Source organism: Xiphophorus maculatus, chromosome 13, assembly GCF_002775205.1.
Source record: "Xiphophorus maculatus strain JP 163 A chromosome 13, X_maculatus-5.0-male, whole genome shotgun sequence".
Classification (NCBI taxonomy): domain Eukaryota; kingdom Metazoa; phylum Chordata; class Actinopteri; order Cyprinodontiformes; family Poeciliidae; genus Xiphophorus; species Xiphophorus maculatus.
Window position 1 is genome coordinate 24,922,699 of NC_036455.1, and position 19,291 is coordinate 24,941,989.

Below are 19,291 nucleotides of genomic sequence, written 5' to 3' on the forward strand. Positions count from 1 at the left end.
GAGACAGATTGACTGAGACACTGTTAATCTTTGTCTCAGATTAACCTGCATTATTATTAATGTTATTATTAACGCAGGTTAATAATAACCTGCTATTGAGCAGGTTATTAACCTGTAGCCTAATAACCTGCTTAGGCTACAGGTTATTTGCAACCTGTAGCCTATGCACACAATTTTAGGCAATGATGTTGATCAGCTGAGAAAACAGTGACAAAATTCAGTTGTTTTTTTAAGAAATTGTATTCTGTCCAGTTAGGGGCCTTAACCTGACTGACCAATAGCCTTCATTCAGTTTTGCTGCAAAATCATTCTAATGAAATTTCTGATTGCTATAAATAAGATTCTAAGCGCTGATGACAACATCATTGAACCCCAACTCAAAATATTACACGTCTTTAATTTAAATTTCTTGGAGAATGGTTGCTGCTGCATTTAGAAATTTCAGCCATTAGTTTGATAAAGTTATGGCTGATAACAATCAGCCATAATAAAGCGAAACTCTAAGGCCAGTTGCAGACCTTTCTCTACATCCCTCATGTCTACATCCTTCAACTCTATATCCTTCATCCCTTCATCAATAAATCTTTAAATGTATATCTTTGTAGCGTGATCCTTGCTAGTGAATGGTAATTTGGGAAAATCCTGCTCTTGTGTCTCTCTACAACAAGCTAAACCACATAGAGCCAAAAACCTGCATGTTACTGTGTGAAGGGCCATTCTTTAAAAAATGTACTGTGTAAATTGTTACAAATGTAAAGTAAAGTGCTAAAAAGATGTTATAGTTTTGTGTTATTTTCACCTGACAAAAATCTTTCTGGTATTCTTGTAACTAACAGCAAATACAAAAGTGTAGTTCATGGTTTTATTACTTCAAACTCTTGCTTTTTTCTGTTTATGCTTGGCTCACAACTGCAAGTAAACTGTAATGCTTTTTAAAACTTTTTCTTCTATTTAGGGGCCTTGGTTTAAAAGACAATATCAGTATAAATATTTCGACATGCAATGTGGACAATCTTAACACTATATGTATTCTCTCTGAAAGTTTAAAGAAATCACCTGAGCTTCAGACTCCATCTGGGGGTAGTGAGTTCCCCCTTTAGGGATGTTGTTCTGTCCTGCATGGAATCTTGGTATGGGCCAGTTGACCTGAGTCCCTTTACTGCAGAACAAGCTGTAAATAATAAAATGAATGTGGATAAATAACCATAAATGAGGAAATTATACTTAGTGTAACCTTGTCCATATCAGTGAGCAATACATTGTGTACACAATCAGGGGCACCGCCAGGAATCTTGGGCCCCCTGACAAAAGATTTAATTGGTAATTTTTTCCCTTAATTTATTAAATGCTAGTGAAATGGAGGCAAACACTAGCCTGTAGCTAATCTAACTATGCAAAATGGTTGATAATCTCACACAGTCTACCCACCTCTGTGTTATAAATTGACATTCTTGCCTCTTTTTTTTTTTTTGAAAATCTGATTTTATACTTTTTCTTAGTAGCATAGTAACTGCCACAGTCGTTCTTGTCTTCTACTGACTGCTGCTGACTGTCAAGCGCTCTAAGCAGGAACAAACCATTTCAAGCAGATCCAGGGGGGTTCAGGGCAAATATGGATGTGTGTTTTGTGGTCTGGGAGTGGGAACATAAAATTTTTACTGCTAAAAACAATCTTTGAAAATACATTTTTTATTTTGCATATTTCCCAACTCCACGCTGTACAAACTTGAATGCTTATTGAATATACACATATCCAGGGCTGGCCCAAGGCATGAGCAAACTAAGCAGCCACTTAGCCACCCAGGGTCCCCTCAGTGGAGCTGATTTTTCTAAGTCTAAAAAAACGTAATTTTTTATTAATACTTTGATCAATAATAAATTATTAATTACAATTATTAATAATTACATAAGACAAACATTGATGCAAGTTCTGATTCCCAACAATTTTGATGCCACCTTGTGAAGCTGGTACAATAGTTTGGTTTCCAGCAGGGCCAGCCCAAGGCATAAGCAAACTAAGCAGCCGCTTAGGGCCCCACGACCACCCCCACGACCCTCAGTGGAGCTGATTTTTTTTTTTTTTTCTTTTAGTAACGACTTCTATGTCATTATAATAACAAAAACACACAATTTCATCATGAAGTGATTTGTTTTTACAATAATATATATTTGATGATGTATGTAGAAATCTTTATTTTATGGACAAAAAGAAAAGAAATTGCTCTTGGGGGCCCCTGGTGGCCGCAGTAAGTCATGCACGCTTCGCTGGTGCGCATCCAAATGTCCAAAGCTCCGGTAGAAGATAAGTAAGCAAAGCAATGTCTCGAAAAAGGACTTATCCTTAAAGAAAAGAGGAAGAATAGAAAAAAGCCAAGATAAAGGTATGTTTTAATATGCCTTGGTAATGTAATGTTTATAAAAAAGATTTGTGAAGCTCCTAATAGAAAATTGGCTTTATAGCTACCTTGAATGGTTCAGTTCAACAGCCAAACATTTATGCTAGCATCTTTGTGTGAAGCTAAGTTTTAACTTGAAATGAGTTGATTCTCCTGCTTGGCTCTGTATATTTCTGAGGTTTTTTTTAGCTTCATATCAAACGGCGTGTTTGATAACGTTTGATAAGAATAATTAAAACTTCTCAATGTTTGACATTGTCTAGCAAATAGTTTTACATCAGGCTACATGTCAACTGCATTAATATATCAATGAGCTGTTCTAAGCTGTAGTTGGTAATATGTTGTTTGCTGCTCATCATTTATGTGGCTAAAACAAATAATATTTTTACATCAACTTATAAGGTATGTGAAATTTCTGTTAAAATCATTTGAAGGCTCAGAATCAACTCGGTACTGGTCTACATTCTCAGGGGAGAAAAACTCACCCCTCTTGTAAACTAAATTTGTAGTTATTGGAGTTACTCTTAAGAGAAATTAATTTAATCACAGAATGACATGAATATGTGTGTAGGGCAGAACCGATTGCAGTTTTCTGGCTAAACCCAGAAAACCTGCCGATCTTCAAACCTAACCTGCCGAGTTTTAAAGATCGGCAGGTTACCAATCTTTAAAAGGCCTGCTGAGTTTGATTTTGGCCGATACTAATTTTTTTGTCTGAAATGTCGCTAAATATAGCAAGAAAGCCGCTGAGCTGGCAACAGTGGGGTGAATATTGTTAACTGTAAACGTTCAGACATGACCTGGTGGGACTGTCTGTCAGTCAAACCTCTCACTGCAGAACAGAAGAGGAGAGAGGCTGATTTTTAAACCTTTGCTGACAAAAATAATATCAGCGGATGAGATGGGCTTCACATGTAAGTATCGGTTGATCACGCTCCCCCAAAATTAAGGAAATCGGCACCCAGAAATCCACTGGCTCATAAATGTATCCTATATTATATATGGATAGGATATAATGTAAACAGCACTATCAGAGATGCAATACGTTTATAGCAGGTGTGCGAATTATCTAATATTCTAACTGTTGATTTCAGTCAGTCCACATTATTAGCAGAGATAGAGGGCCCCAAGACCAAATTTTGCTTAGGGTCCCATGGAGGCTTGGGCTGGACCTGGCTCAGTGACGTGACACCCAATATTTTTGTCTGGCTCCACTTTTTACAGTTTAAACTCATAAAAAGAACCACAGATATGAAGTATATCTCAGATGGTTTCTGTGTGCACAACATTTCAAATGTTCTAGTAATTGCAATGGATAGACATATTTTTAAAATTTTTAATTTAGACTGGTGAAAAAGTCAATGACCCGCAGAGAAAGATGCCAGTCACAGATTGTCAGTCACAGTTGTGTGCAGTCTGTGTAAATGTCTGTGTAAATGAACTAGCTGATGGGGAGCTCCCTAAAGTGGGGCGGGGGCCAATGGCCTTCTATTCCATCACCTATGTTTGGACTTTTTCGGGTTGAAGAAAGATTTTGAGTCCATCTTCAACCTGGATTGAAGATGGCAGTCTTCTAAAGACAGCCAGTTTTTAGAAGACATTTTCTTCAAGCAGTGATACAGGAAAGTCTCCATCACATGCATCAAACTACTCCACTACATAGCTAGCTAGTAAAGGCCTTAAATATTCATGTTTGAGAGGTTATTAACATTTTGGATTGACCGAGAGCACTGTAGTTGTTCAACAATAAAATTAATCTTCAAAACTACAACTTGCATAATATAATCACATATCTTTCTTTCTACAAGATGGAGCCATGATAACCTCAGTGATTTTCACTCTAGTACAGTGGTCTCAAACTGCATTCCTCAAGGTCCAGAGTCTTGTGCCCCTCAGCCTACACACTTGAATTAAATGGCGAAACTGCCTCACTAGCAATCAGTCAAGCTCAGCAAGCTAATGAGCTAGTATTAAAGCCAGGTGTGATCTAAAAGTTGCAGGACATCGGCCCATGAGAAATTAAGTTTGAGACCTCTGCTCTAACACTTTGCTTGTTTTTGTGTTTATTCGGCTCTTTGTTTCTTGTCTTTGTTCACTTTCACTACAGAGAAACTCCTAATTGTCAGACATTCCTCTCCAGGTATTTTCCTAAAGCTTTCATTGACTCAGTAAATTTTACTGAGATGATTTTATCAGAGACCCAAGGAGACACGTTCATGGACCTTTCTGTGAGCACATACTGTATGTGTGCAGACCAATATCTTTTGCACATATAACAAAAATAAACTATTTTTATTACTGCACCAGCCAAGAGGGTCCTTAAAGCAGTGGGTCTGTAGGAGCAGGCCAGGAATAATCAAACTAAGAGTTAGAGTTTGAGAGGCAGTCATTCACACCTTCCACCAACTCATCCTTTCACTTTGACAGAACAAACCAACCATTCTCCTCTCCTCCAACACCGTTTCTAAACCCCCTCTGGGTCCGTCCTGATGCCCTATCCTTCCTGATGTTGTCATTTCATCACCCTGTTTAGTTGTTTATTTTATTCTTATTCTTATAATCACCTGAAGAACATTTACAGGCTTAAAGGACTAATATAGGAGCAAGACTTAGAGAAATTCCTGTTAGTTTATAAATTGTGCAGTACTTAGCAACCCAGAACAAGAATCAGACATGGAGAACCAACAGCAGGGTTTCCCCCAGTGTATTATAAGCCTGCCGGGGTGCCAAGCTTTACGTGCCCCCCAGCTAGGCTAAGTGTCATTTGTTTTTGTTTTTCTAAAATAAATAAATAAATAAATAAATCAATTATAATTAAAAAAATTTTTGTGGCTTCATATCAAAAGTTTACCTCAGCGCAGATCACTGATATAAGCTCACCTATATTTATATCATTTATATTAACCCCCTTTGAGGATCCATGTTTCATTATAGAATTCATGCTCGCACAACTCAATGTGAACCACAAATGTTCACATGGAGCTGCGCTAAATGCTCACAGGTGCTCATTTAGATGTCCGCCTTGAGCGTGCGGTGAGAATACTTCTTTGTGAACAAAGCATTATGTGCGGCATGTGCATTTACGTCTCAACATGTCGACTGTCTGCCCAGATAAAGTTTGAGTTCCCGGTTAGTGGACCGGTGGTTCAGGCCATGGAGGAGCTTTTATGTTCGCTTCATTGTCACACAACACGCTGGTTTGTTTTTATTTTATTTTATTTTATTTTTTGTGTCGGCACAATGCATATCAAATGCTCTGCTTACTTAAAGTCAGGTAGAGTTTCTGCGCGGCCATGTGGAGATCAGAACAAGACATCCCATGAAGCTCAGGCAAAAAACGCAGTCTTTGTGGCGATTATTAAAAACTCCGTAGACACAAAATGGAAGAGCTACTAAGGCCACATAAATTAAATCTACCGTTTGTCCCACTTCATCCGGCTGCAGAGATGAGTAGTGCTATTGGTCTAGCTCATCATGCAGGGCCGGTCCAATCTTGTATGAGGCCTTGAGCAGAATTTGATTTACGGGCCTCTCTTACTGCTAAGAACATCAGCGCCACTAACAGCATTTCACCGTGGATTTGGTGATATCTGGGAGAGGGGACCTAGTTTAATTGGCCAAGAGGTCAATTATAAGTGTAGTTTTCTAAGATGTATTTGTGAACAAACAGCTAAAACTCAAAGATTAAACTGACAGCAAAAAATTGTAGCTATGGTAATAAAACAATCTAAAGATTGAACTTTTACAAAGTAAACTTGCCAGCTCCTTAAAATCTTACTTTTAAATGTTAAACAATTTAATATCTTTTGATTTATCTATGCTGAAAACATTAAATTAAATTTAACACCTTAGGTCATTTATGCCTTGGGGCTCTACTAAATGTGATCAGCATTACATTGTTTTTAGATCCACTAATTGATAACTTAATTTAATTTGGCTTTAACAGAAGTGCAAATAATTGATACTTATTTTAATTGTACTTTTTTTATTTGCTGTTTTTAAGATGCTACAGTTGTGGGTTTAAGCATAGTTGGCAATGTCTTCCAGTAACGTAATTACCCAGTAATAATTTACATTTTTACTGGTGGTAAAAATGTGGTCCACCAGGGTAATACAAAACCCTGGTGGACCACCTCGGTGGCCCAACCACCAGGCTTAAGTTTTCTGGGGGAAATCCTGCAACATTTACTTTATACTTTACTAATCTAGAACAAACTTAGCAAATGCTATTTATTTAGAAATCCAGAACCACTGGAACATTTTAAAGTGTAGTTGTTTGTTTTTCTTTTATTGTGCTTGTGTTGTTTTTGTATTTCTTCTAATTCATTGAAAGCACTTCGAACTGCCTTGTTGCTGAAAAAGTACTATATGAATAAAACTTCTTCTCATTGCATATCACTTAACAGAGTGCCTAGCTTTTCTGCTAGAATCAGTGCTCCACATATTTAAAAAAAAATACAAATTTATATTTAATATAAATTTAAGTAACATTCCTTGTTTGTGTACACAAACGTAACCAGTAAAGCTTATTCTGATTCTGTCAGGACCCTGGATTGTTTTGCTTTTTTTTCCCTGTTACCTTTCCTACTTTTTTTGTTCTGTTGTGATTGACCTTTGTTCTATTTTTTTATTTTAATTTTTTTTTTTTTAGTTGTTTTGTATTTATTTTGTTTTGAGCTGCTGTGTTTAGATTTTCTGTATTCCTTTTAGATGTATGTTCTCCGTTTTTCCCCCCAATTTGTTTACTTCTCTTTGCCATCTCTCTCCGTCTCCCTTAGCCTGCCTTCTGTTTTCTCCTCATAGCTGCACCTTGTTTGTAATTAGTACCAATCCATTGTTCTACTAATCAGGCTCTCACCATTTAGCCTTCTCTCTTCACTGGTTGCTTCCATTTGACTCATGTTCCTGCCTCCTGTGTGTTCCTCCATGTTTTTTAAAGTTGCTTTTGGAATTTTTCATTATTAACCTCCTGGATTCCTGCTTGCAATTTGGTCCAATTTCAACACACATTATGACAGATTCTGAATATACAAGTTATTACAAGAACTAGGGGTTTGATTTATACAGAGCATAATAGCTGCTACATAATAGAGGAAAGGATGGCATGCATGTTGACTCCTACCTGCGACGGTATCCAAATATAAGAAAGAGGACACAAAAGATTATGCAGGCCGTGCCAATATGAATCCCAATGACGACGCTGCCCAGAGAGGCTTCAGCATCCCTGCACTGACATAATCTTTTTCCACCTTTTGCAATTACAAATAAAAGAGAACAGTTATATTTTATATCTTGATTGATAAATCTGTTAAAAATGGTATTGAAAGGGGCTGTATTCTTACGTTGAACACTCACCATTGATTTGGTCACTCATGCCTTGCCCTGCTAGCGACACCAGCCTCTTGGAGGAGTCACTTTCTCCATTTCCATTGTAGGCCACCAGTTTAATTTCATACACAGCTCTAGGTTCTGAAAGAAAGAGGGTCACATGAAGTTCCTTAACAGTGAGTGATTCTGTTAATGAAAGGGAAAATGCTACTCTGAGTTTATGTGTTTTTAATTCATCTAAATCAATTCCACATCCTAGAAAAATATGCCAGTATTTTGTTAATATCCTACTTTTATTGGTTTCTGTTGTGTTCACTATTATGATCTGATTTTTGATTTGTTTCCATGGTTTCTGTAATTCTTACCAGTATTTTACTATTTTACTTTTTCATGTCATTCCTTTTCATATTTTTCTTCAGTTGTGTAAGTTTTCAGCTATGCATATGCAAACAGATCACCTTCCTGTTATTACAGTGCATTTCTTGTTGATTATATATCTTGTCAGTGACAGCAGGCAAGAGTGATTCATGAGGTGTCTATTCTTTCTATAGAAAGCATAGCAAAGACAGGATTTTGCTCATTTTACTAATTTATGTATATGTTTATTTAACTTTTGTTTTTTTTTTACTTTATTCATTCTACTTTGAAGATTACAAAACCTTAACACTGTCAATGTCTGGGATTATTCCTTTTTTTAAATATAATATTGTGATATTTAATTTTGTGTTAAAGATCCTCTATGTATTTTAAGATTATTTGTTTGAAATAAAATAAAATAAAAAAAAAAGGTTTAACAGGCGCAATGACGTATCAGCACATTCGATCGTAATTCGCAGATTTATGATTGACCCACTGGACCCCACTCGTGATAGGGATTGCAATTGTTTCCCATCAACGAGGAATTCCCAGTAAGCGCGGGTCACAAGCTCGCGTTGATTAAGTCCCTGACCTTTGTACACACCGCCCGTCGGTGTGTACAAAGCAAAGGAGACCTGCTGCTGCTGTGTGTTAGAATTATGGCAGCAAACCAACAAAACGCAAAGAACTTTGCATAGTTGTGCCCTCAAACTAACCGACTGAGTTGAGTAATGCTGTTGGATGCAGGTAATGTTAGCTAAAAGATGACTAGCTAATGTCAAAACAGCACGTTAAGCTTATTAACAAGTAGCCTGTAAGCCACTGGTATATCTTCAAAAGTGGGTAGTACTTGTTACATTCACTTGAGTAACCTTTTTGGAAAAAAGGTACTTATAAGAGTAGTTCTACTGCACTGTACCTTTTTCTTTTACTTGAGTAATACTATTATTGCTAGGTGGATTCATTTTGCCCCCCCAAAATAAGCCGATGCCCCAACCTGTTAAACGTGTCTGGAGCCGGGGCTGCAACTTGGGACTTTTGCATGTAGAAAAAATACAATTAATTGTGTTAATGGCCCAAAAACAAACAAACAAAAAAATAAAACACATTATGTTAGTTTAATATAGCCTAGCTTAAGATAGAATGATACATGGATAGGCTACTTGTTCTGATGTTCTGCATTGTGAATGAGCTCCTGTTCATGGAAACGCCAGGATTGTCTCGTTATCATGAGTCAGATGAGGTAAATTAATGGCTCCAGAAAAGAAAAAGAAAAATCAAGTAAAACATTTATACTTGTATGCAGTATTGAGTTTGGAAAAAAAGCACAATTATTATAAACTTACTTTTTCTAAATTAATCCAGCTCAAGTAAAGTAAGTTGGAGAGACTTGTCAACTACCACTTCCAAGTACTTACTAAAAAGTGAGCGTTGATAGCATTTAGATGAAAACTGATTTTCATAGTAAGTCAACTTACTATTTTCAATTAAATAAAATTTGGCATTTACAGTGTAGTGGGGGCTAAAAAAGTGACACGCTGATGTATAAATCCGCTGATAGTTTAAGTATGAAATCCTCAAGAAGATCAAGATGCTTTTTTTTCTGACATGAATATTTCAAAAGTCTGCTTTCACAAAATACTTCTTAATATTGTAGCTATTTCTACTGTTTCAAAAGTTACACGTTGTACAACTCTGATTGCAAGTCGTCCTATACACACAAAGCAGTAATACTGTTGGTACTGGAATGAAAAGTACACACTGCATTCCTCATGCAAGCTCTCAAAAGGAGGGGGTGACAGTTTTAAATTTGACTGTTGCTCCTTAAAAATACTGTCTTTGCAGCAACATATGCATTAGCACAAGATCCTATCCTTAAACACACACACGCAAAAAGTATGAATACATATCGTCACAAAGTCTTACCAAGGTTTGATATGGTGTGAGCACTGGCATGAAAAGGCAGTTTAATTGGCTCATGGTAGTCAGTGAGGGGAATTCTGCGAAATGTTAATTTGAAGCCCTCAACTTTGCCCGGCTTAGCAGGTAGCTCCCAGAGGACTTGCACAGTGGTGGAGTTAAGTACCTTGGTAAAGCAGATGGGTGGGGTTGGGACTGGATCAAGGTGAAATGGAGGTAAACAGAACAGCATTTGAAAGTTTGAGAAGAACCGAAATCACAAATTGCCCTTGATAACATGTTTATTGCAACAGTGGAAAAAGCATGTAAAAATATATTCAGATTTTGAAATGAACACAAGCCTTAAAAGACATATTTAGAAACTGAATATTATTATCTATAATATTTATCTTTTTTTTTTTATCAAACAGATCCTTTCTCTATCAGTTTTTATATGACAATAGATAAAAGTATTAAAAAGAATCTAATTAGTTGAAAATCTCACTTGCTGCCCCAAAATTGTGGAATGATTTACTTTGACATATCAGAGAGACTGAGGCTGCGTTCACAATGCAGCCTGAAGTGACCCAATTCCAATTTTTTGTCAAATCGGATGTTTTTGCCATGGCCATTCACACTTCTAAATATATGCGACTTGTATGTGATCTCCTGTGTGAATGGGCAAATAAGGTCAGCATTCTCAGTGTTTTGCTAACCGCCATAAAAAGAAGTGCTTAGTGTTTGCGGAAGTAAACGTGGATGCTAACAGTGGAGCATATCTTATACATTTGAAGGTGTTGTCTGGCCGGAGCCAGCATATTAACAACTTAATCCTCATTATAGTCTGTCATGTTTGATGTTTAAACATGACGGACTATAAACATGTTTAATTTTTTTGAGGCAATGATTTTCAATCATTTTTGAAAGAAAGGTGACAATTAAATTTTAAAGTGAGGTGTGGATTAGACCTTTGTGCTTATTTGTACAATTTTGAATATCTAAGAGATCATATAAAGTAGTAAAGCATATAACTGATCAAAAAATAATTTTGATGAATATTCAAAATGTTTGACAAATACTTTCTTAGAGGACAGACTTCTAAAAGAAACTACTTCCACCAGACAAACACAATCATTTCTTAATAGTCTAATTATGGCATAGAGGAAAATTTCTCTCAACATTAAAGCAACATTAAAGATATTCATTTTATAAACTTCTCTCAAGTTAATAAATTTTACAGCATTTTATCCATCCTCATTGTTTTTACATTGATAAAAATATTCTGCTCTATCTACCTAAAACCGAATGCTTAACGTTCAGGACATCTCCAAATCTTACTCCATTTCTGCTCAAACAAACCTGCAAACTGAAGAGAAAGTTTTGAACATTTGTACAACTGATTTCTGTGTTGAAAAACCAAATGCTCTGATGACCAGAGGTAGGGACTTGAGTCACATAACTTGGAGTCAGACTCGAGTCATTAATATTAAAACTTTAGACTTGACTTGAAAAAATGTTCAGAGACTTGAACTTTGGCACCAATAACTTGGGACTTGAACCCGTTCACTTGAAAAGACTTGATATTTTACCCAAAAGCTTAAAACACATTACTTTTGAAGTGGGCCCCATTAATTAATTTCACTCGTTAATCATTGACAGACCTAGACCGTCCCTCTGTTTTTCCACACTCCGTGTGTATGTGGGTGTAAGCTGCAGCACAGCCAATCAAATTAACAAGATTTAAAATAATAATAAAAAAAAACACTTTGTAGGTGGGGTCAGGGAAACGCTCTTTGCAGATAAAGCAGATATGCTCCCACGAGTAATTTCTTTTGGGTACATCAATTATGAAGTATGCAACAAAAATGGAGTGCAACATGCAAAACCTGCAAGAAGATCTCAGATGGAGTTGCAACAACTTCCAACTCTGTTCGACATTTGAAGTTGCACATAGAAGGTGGTGGTAGTAGGTGGTACTTTTCTTTTGTGATGAGATAGTTGACCTCATCTAACTTCGTGTGATTAGCAACACAAACAACAACTTATCAAGTTATTTTAGGTTGCACAACATAACTTCATTTGTTTTCATATCTTGCTTTTTTTTTTAGCACATAGGTTTATATGTGACAGTGGTGATTGGCCATCAAGGTATCCCACAATGCATTGTACAACCATCAGCAGGAACTGATTAAACCACTTTTTAATTTGTCATAAATATTTGTTTTAAGATGTTTAAGGTGAAAGCGTAAACTCCAAAGCTTCTATTATGCAGTCTACTTTCAGAGCAGTATCATGCATTTACAATTAAACTGCACCATGAGTTGTATGCTTATTTTCATGGCATAGTCTCGGGAAAACAACAAAGTATTACTGCTTTCTATGTTTCCGTCAAAGTTTGAGCAGAGGAACAAATAAAAAGCAGGCAGAAGCCCAGAACTGTTTCGATCAAGTATTATATTTTAAAAACATGATTTTTTGTGAGGCAATGATTTTGCAAAAAATTTTTAAGTGAAGTGAACTAATTAGATTTTATAGTACACTTACTAATTTAATTTAGCAAAGTTTAATCTACTTAACAAATTGTCTTCACTTCACTTGGATTTTATGTCTCATATAAAGAAATAAGTAAGTACCTTAACAAAGAACAACCTTTCTCGATTATCATAGATAAATTATGCAAATAGATGAGTTAATTTTTTTTTAAGTAAATGGAGCAGACATTTTTTACAGGTGTACCGTCAGTATGACTTACAATATAACTTCATCAAGGCTCCTTGTTCTTACCACTGCCAAGTGTTGTTTTAATAACACTGTTGGACTGCTGGCTTGCCCCCAAGGAAGAGTAGGCTTTCAGGTAGAGAGAGTAGGTTGTGCTAGGTTGCAGGTTGGTTACATCGTGCTGAAAAGTGTCCTTACTTATGGCCTCCTGCAGTTCCATATGATCAGGTTCTAAATAAAAATTATAAAGTTGCAGATTTGCAAACATGCTCCTATTTAGACTCAGGCTTCACAAATTTTGAGTTTGCACTCACCGCCCAGTTTGCGGATATGTAAAACATATCCGATGATGCTATCAGCGATGCTGATGGGCGGAGGACTCCATGTCATTTGCAGGGTGTTGATGGACAAAGCACTCGCCATGAGGCCTTGGGGGGCAGCAGGCAGATCTTTCGCTTGGGCCACAGCTAGACGAGCACTTGCCTGGTTAGTACCAGCACTATTCTCTGCGATGCACTGGTAGATAGCCTCATCATCTGAGCTTATACGAGTCAGAGCTAAAGTACTGCAAAACAACATACATGCATTTATTTCTGTACAGCATAGTACATAATGCTGTACTGTGCATTATGAACTATAGCAACAATATTTGACTATTTTGAATATATATATATATATATACTGTATATATCCAATGAAAAGATCCATAAAACTACTAAAACCTGAATAAAACCGTAAGTAATGAGACATCAGCCACCGTCTCCTTACCTGTTGTTATTTGTCAGCTTGACAGTTTGTCCTGGCATCAAGACTTTGCCATTCTTAAGCCAAATTAGGTGGGGATCAGGGACACCCTGAGCAACACAGGTGAATACAGCACTGCCCCCTGCTGGTCTGGACACTGACTGCGGCCATTGCAGGAACTCAGGTGGAGCTTAAGAGGAGTAGTGGAGAAAAAGGGAGAAAGCTTTCACCAGATGCAGACAATAAAAATAAAGTAAATATCAGTATATGTCAGTAAAGTGGCATTTATTAGTTGACTAGCTATAAAGAGTAATGGTACTGAATGTGTTTGGATTTTGAATTTTATGAGAAGGCCTGTTGCTATTCTGTTGAACCTCTTCTTTTGCTTGCAGCGTTTGTAAATTCTAAACAGTGATAAGAGAATTAAAGCAAAAGAATCAGAGGAAAAAATGAAGCCTGAATAAACCGCTAAACGTGTGAGTTTGGTACTTGTGTTGGAAATATAAGTTTGTCTACTCATATTTCAGATATGAGTAAACATGTTGCAAAGAGCGGAAAGGAAATAAGTCCTTACACCAGTGGTGCCCAAAGTCAGTATCTTGCATGTTTTAGTTCTCTCCCTGGTTTAACGCACCTGGATCAAATGATCACTCGTTAGATGGCCTAAGAAGAACATTGACATGCTGAAAAGGTTGTTACTACCACCAGGGAGAGAACTAAGACATGCAAGATGCCGGCCCTCGAGGACTAACTTTCGGCACCCCTGCCTTACACACTCAAGTTTGACAGTGGTTTTATTTGTATTTATTTAAGCTGAAGTGCTACAGCCCATGGTCTTTGCAGCTGATAGAGTCTTTGCAATTCTTCTGTTATTAGCTGTGTCATCAGCTGTGTCATCTCTGATGAAGACGGACGTATACTGTCAAAATATGTCCGGTATGTCAAAGAGACATAGGAAATAACTGTCTAGTGACAAAAGAATTGTCAAAACTGTAGCATACATAAACACAATGAATGCTTGGCTGCCACAACATCCTTAACTCAGAGACCCCAGCTTCTCTGTGTGTTTCTGAGAGCACCCTGCAAATATTACAAACAGAATTAACTCAAAATGTCTAGTACCAGTTCTTTCAACCAGTACCATTTCTGGTAAAGAAATGTGGGTGTTTTATATAATCCAAAATAACAGGTTACATAAAAACAGTTTGAGAACTCTGTCTCCAAAAATCAAGGGGATTTTTTGCTTTATCAATCATTCCCAGTCCCATCATGCAGCCTGGATTAACAGCAAAATTAAATTTATACTAATACAACCCAATTTTTGCTCAGTGTGTTTTTACAAATTGCCACTCACTGCAGGAGTCGAATCCAAGAATTTTTCTGATTTCATTAACTCATTAATTAGTAATTTTAATATTCATATAAATAATATATGTTACAAATGCTGACCAAAATCTTCTGTACACTGAGTTCACGAAACAGACTAAACCTCTTTTCTATATCCCTAGGACTGTTACCTGGTGAAAAAATTATAAATTTAAGTATGTTTTAAATATGTTGGGGTTTTTTAAAATACATTTTTAGTATGCTATCAGGTGGATATACTTCTTATGTATATCAAGAAAGCCAAGAATATTTTAAAAGACTCCTCACACCCTGTCACAATTTGTTCCAACTGCTACCATCTGGCTACAGATACAGGAGCATTAAAGCAAAGACAAACACACTGATTCCTGGATACCTGTTTTTTTTTATTGTACTAATTTCACATGTTGTTTGTAAAGTTTTAATTTATTAGCAATTTGTACAATTCTGTGATAGTATATGTACTCTTGAAAAATTTAAATATATTGAATACACAATGTAATATGTTTCACCTCGAAAGTGTGTTGTAATTGATCCTTCTGTGTCCTGGTAGCCTGATATGTTTGCAGTACTGTAGCGTGTATGAAGCATGTAATGCACAAAGTGGCAAAGCAGAATAATAAAAGACATTGATAAGTAGCTAAAAACTGCAAACTCTGTTTACAGCCCAGCTGTCCTTATTTCACCACTGGGATGTGATCCATCTTCCTGTTGTAGACCAGATCTCCTTTGTCCTACTACCTTTCTATCTGGTTGTCTGCACAACCTCCTCCCTTCCTGCATAATTCCTCTCTTAGGGTCAAGGGTCAGAGGTTACAGGTCAATTTAACCCATATTCTTTTCTCCCTGCCACTGTGCCTTGCTTTGAACATCTAGATATTGACCTCCTTTTCTTCTGTCCATCTGTTTGGCTCTTCCTCCGGCTCATGACTGTGAACATCCACTCAATGACTGAATAAATACTCACACTATGGTGAACTTTGCAAACACCAACCATTTCATTAACCATTTCATTAACTCATTAATGAAATGGTTGGTGAAATGGTTGTCCCTAAACTTCTAAACTTCTCTATCTGAATCTCTCTATCTAAATAAAAACAAGCATTTCCCCTGATTGTGTCATATCTACATCCATCTTCTTACACCCTTGTCCCTACTGGGGTCGGGAGGTGCTGGTGCCTATCTCCAGCTAACATACCGGGCGAGAGGCAGGGTACACCCTGGACAGGTCGCCAGTCTGTCTCAGGACAACACAGAGACACACAACCATTCACACACACACTCACACCTAGGGAGAATTTAGAGAGACCAATTAACCTAACAGTCATGTTTTTGGACTGTGGGAGGAAGCCGGAGTACCCGGAGAGAACCCACGCATGCAGAAAGACCCTGGGCCGGGAATCGAACCCAGAACCTTCTTGCTGCAAGGCAACAGTTCTACCAACTGCGCAACTGTGCAGCCCGTCATATCTACATATATGCACATTTTAGTCTCAAACTGCTGTGTATATTACAAACAAAATATAAAAAGAATTAAAGAAGTTCAATAGTTAGAACCTCTTGCGGTGTGGTCAAAGCAGAATATTTATAATAGTATCATAAAGTTACCTGTAGTATGTGACATTATTCCTCAATGAAGTTATCCACAGTGTCACCTCCAATATGTTGTATTTAGCATGTTCTTATGTGTGATAGAAATAAATTACATTGATAAGAAATCTAATTAACATTAGATTGATTATTAGATTGTTTAATTAAGTTCGAGATGTACCTAGGGTATCCGTCACTGGACTAAAACTCAGAGCTGATCAGATAAGAACTCACCCCCACTACAAAAGTAAGACCTGAATCTCAAAGCCTTGACTTTGGAGTCAACCTCCAACTGAAACACAAGAGCTCTGAACTTTTTTCTTCTAATCTGCTGGCCAGGAAGAAGATTTGTCTCAAAATCTTCAAAGTGTTTATTGGAGAACTTCTAGAAATCGTTTTGCATACCCCACATTTCTGCATTCCGTGGGTTATGCAGAAACGTACCCCACGGGTGCAAGTCTCTTGACGCATCTACATGCAGAAGCCTGCTGTGACAACCTCTCCATTCCTTGATGAGAAGGTTCCCTGGTATTTTCCAACCCAAAGTACCAGAGGTTCTGCTGAGAAACTCCATTTGGGATGCCAGCCCTCACATCTGCCTGAATAGAATGAGTTTTTTTGTTGTTCATACATTTTTGGATTTTTGGACATTGCTTTGACCCGACTGACAATTGACTCAAAGTGAGGCCGTTCTATTGTTTTAAACTAAGACTATTGGAAAATGCTTTTCTGTTGCATGCTTGCTTAATATTTCACTGATTATATGTTTCAATATTCTTATGTTATATTGTATTGCTCTGGCATTTTAAGTCTGCCACATGTTAGAGATTGTCAGGTTCCAGAACAACTGAATTCAGTGCTGCTAAAATTCATTGGCTTTGTCTCAGCCAATCTCTTCTCAATTTCTCCCTTGTGTTTTCCTCTTCTCTTCTTTCCTTGATTTCCAGTTCATATATATTTTGCGGGTGTACAGAGCTTGAACCCAGATTTCTTTTCAAGAGAAGCCTGAGCACATGGTTGAATTTTACAACTTTATTTGTACAGTGACCTAACCTCCTGCCCTTTTGGTTTGACCTTCCTCCTCCTTTGGCAGAGGGAGGAGGTTACTATGTTCTACAACATTGTGGTGCTGCTTTCGTGATTCTACAAATCTGATTTTTTCCTTTGTTAATTAGTTTTGAAATTATTTTTCAACATTCCATTTCATTTTGTCATAGTTTATTCATTAATCTGATTCAATTCTCATGTTATTATTGAAAATACATATTTATTTTTTGTCTTTTCATTAGTAGCTAGATTGCATGCCGATAGTAAAGAAAGATGTTATTCACAGAATATTTCAACTGTAAAGTTGGGCTATTTTGTTAATAAATTCTCAGACTTGATCAGACATCAGTGTGTCGATGATCATTCCCTGTTGTGTGAAGAGTTTCTTCTGCCGGTGGTCTGAATTCATTCCTTTAGGAGAGACTGAGTTTGACTTACAACTCCAGAGTTGGTGAAGTTGGTGCCCTGATTAAACTAAAAAATGTAATTTTTACTTTATCAATACTTTTTTTAAAACTTTGATCAATAATAAATTATTAATTACAATTATTAATAATTACATAAGACAAACAGTGATGCAAGTTCTGATTCCCAACAATTTTGATGCCACCTTGTGAAGCTGGTACAACAATTTGGTTTCCAGCAGGGCCAGCCCAAGGCATAAGCAAACTAAGCAGCCACTTAGGGCCCCCTCAGTGGAACTGATTTTTTTTTTTTTTAGGAATGACTTCTATGTCATTATAATAACAAAAACACACAATTTCATCATGAAGTGATTTGTTTTTACAATAATATATATTTGATGATGTATGTAGAAATCTTTATTTTATGGACAAAAAGAAAAGAAATTGCTCTTGGGGGCCCCCTGGTGGCCGCGGTAAGTCATGCACGCTTCGCTGGTGCGCATCCAAATGTCCAAAGCTCCGGTAGAAGATAAGTAAGCAAAGCAATGTCTCGAAAAAGGACTTATCCTTAAAGAAAAGAGGAAGAATAGAAAAAAGCCAAGATAAAGGTATGTTTTAATATGTCTTGGTAATGTAATGTTTATAAAAAAGATTTGTGAAGCTGCCAATAGAAAATTGGCTTTATAGCTACCTTGAATGGTTCAGTTCAACAGCCAAACATTTATGCTAGCATCTTTGTGTGAAGCTAAGTTTTAACTTGAAATGAGTTGATTCTCCTGCTTGGCTCTGTATATTTCTGAGGTTTTTTAGCTTCATATCAAACGGCGTGTTTGATAACGTTAGATAAGAATAATTAAAACTTCTCAATGTTTGACATTGTCTAGCAAATAGTTTTACATCAGGCTACATGTCAACTGCATTAATATATCAATGAGCTGTTCTAAGCTGTAGTTGGTAATATGTTGTTTGCTGCTCATCATTTATGTGGCTAAAACAAATAATATTTTTACATCAACTTATAAGGTATATGAAACTTCTGTTAAAATCATTTGAAGGCTCAGAATCAACTCGGTACTGGTCTACATTCTCAGGGGAGAAAAACTCACCCCTCTTGTAAACTAAATTTGTAATTATTGGAGTTACTCTTAAGAGAAATTAATTTAATCACAGAATGACATGAATATGTGTGTAGGGCAGGACCGATTGCAGTTTTCTGGCTAAACCCAGAAAACCTGCCGATCTTCAAAACTAACCTGCCGAGTTTTAAAGATCGGCAGGTTACCGATCTTTAAAAGGCCTGCTGAGTTTGATTTTGGCCGATACTAATTTTTTTGTCTGAAATGTCGCTAAATATAGCAAGAAAGCCGCTGAGCTGGCAACAGTGGGGTGAATATTGTTAACTGTAAACGTTCAGACATGACCTGGTGGGACTGTCTGTCAGTC

General features: G+C 36.9%; 1 protein-coding gene across 1 annotated transcript in view; it reads right to left on the minus strand.

Annotated features, from left to right (window-relative positions):
* Window positions 1-19,291, minus strand: part of LOC102226351 (immunoglobulin superfamily DCC subclass member 3-like) — a 31,707-nt gene that overhangs the window by 749 nt on the left and 11,667 nt on the right. The window contains exons 8-14 of the mRNA XM_023345368.1: window positions 13,467-13,632; window positions 13,013-13,263; window positions 12,765-12,929; window positions 10,008-10,196; window positions 7,752-7,865; window positions 7,519-7,645; window positions 1,057-1,171 (exon numbers count right to left, since the gene is read on the minus strand). Coding sequence (XP_023201136.1) covers window positions 1,057-1,171; window positions 7,519-7,645; window positions 7,752-7,865; window positions 10,008-10,196; window positions 12,765-12,929; window positions 13,013-13,263; window positions 13,467-13,632 — 1,127 coding nt within the window. The remainder of the gene's footprint in view (window positions 1-1,056; window positions 1,172-7,518; window positions 7,646-7,751; window positions 7,866-10,007; window positions 10,197-12,764; window positions 12,930-13,012; window positions 13,264-13,466; window positions 13,633-19,291) is intronic.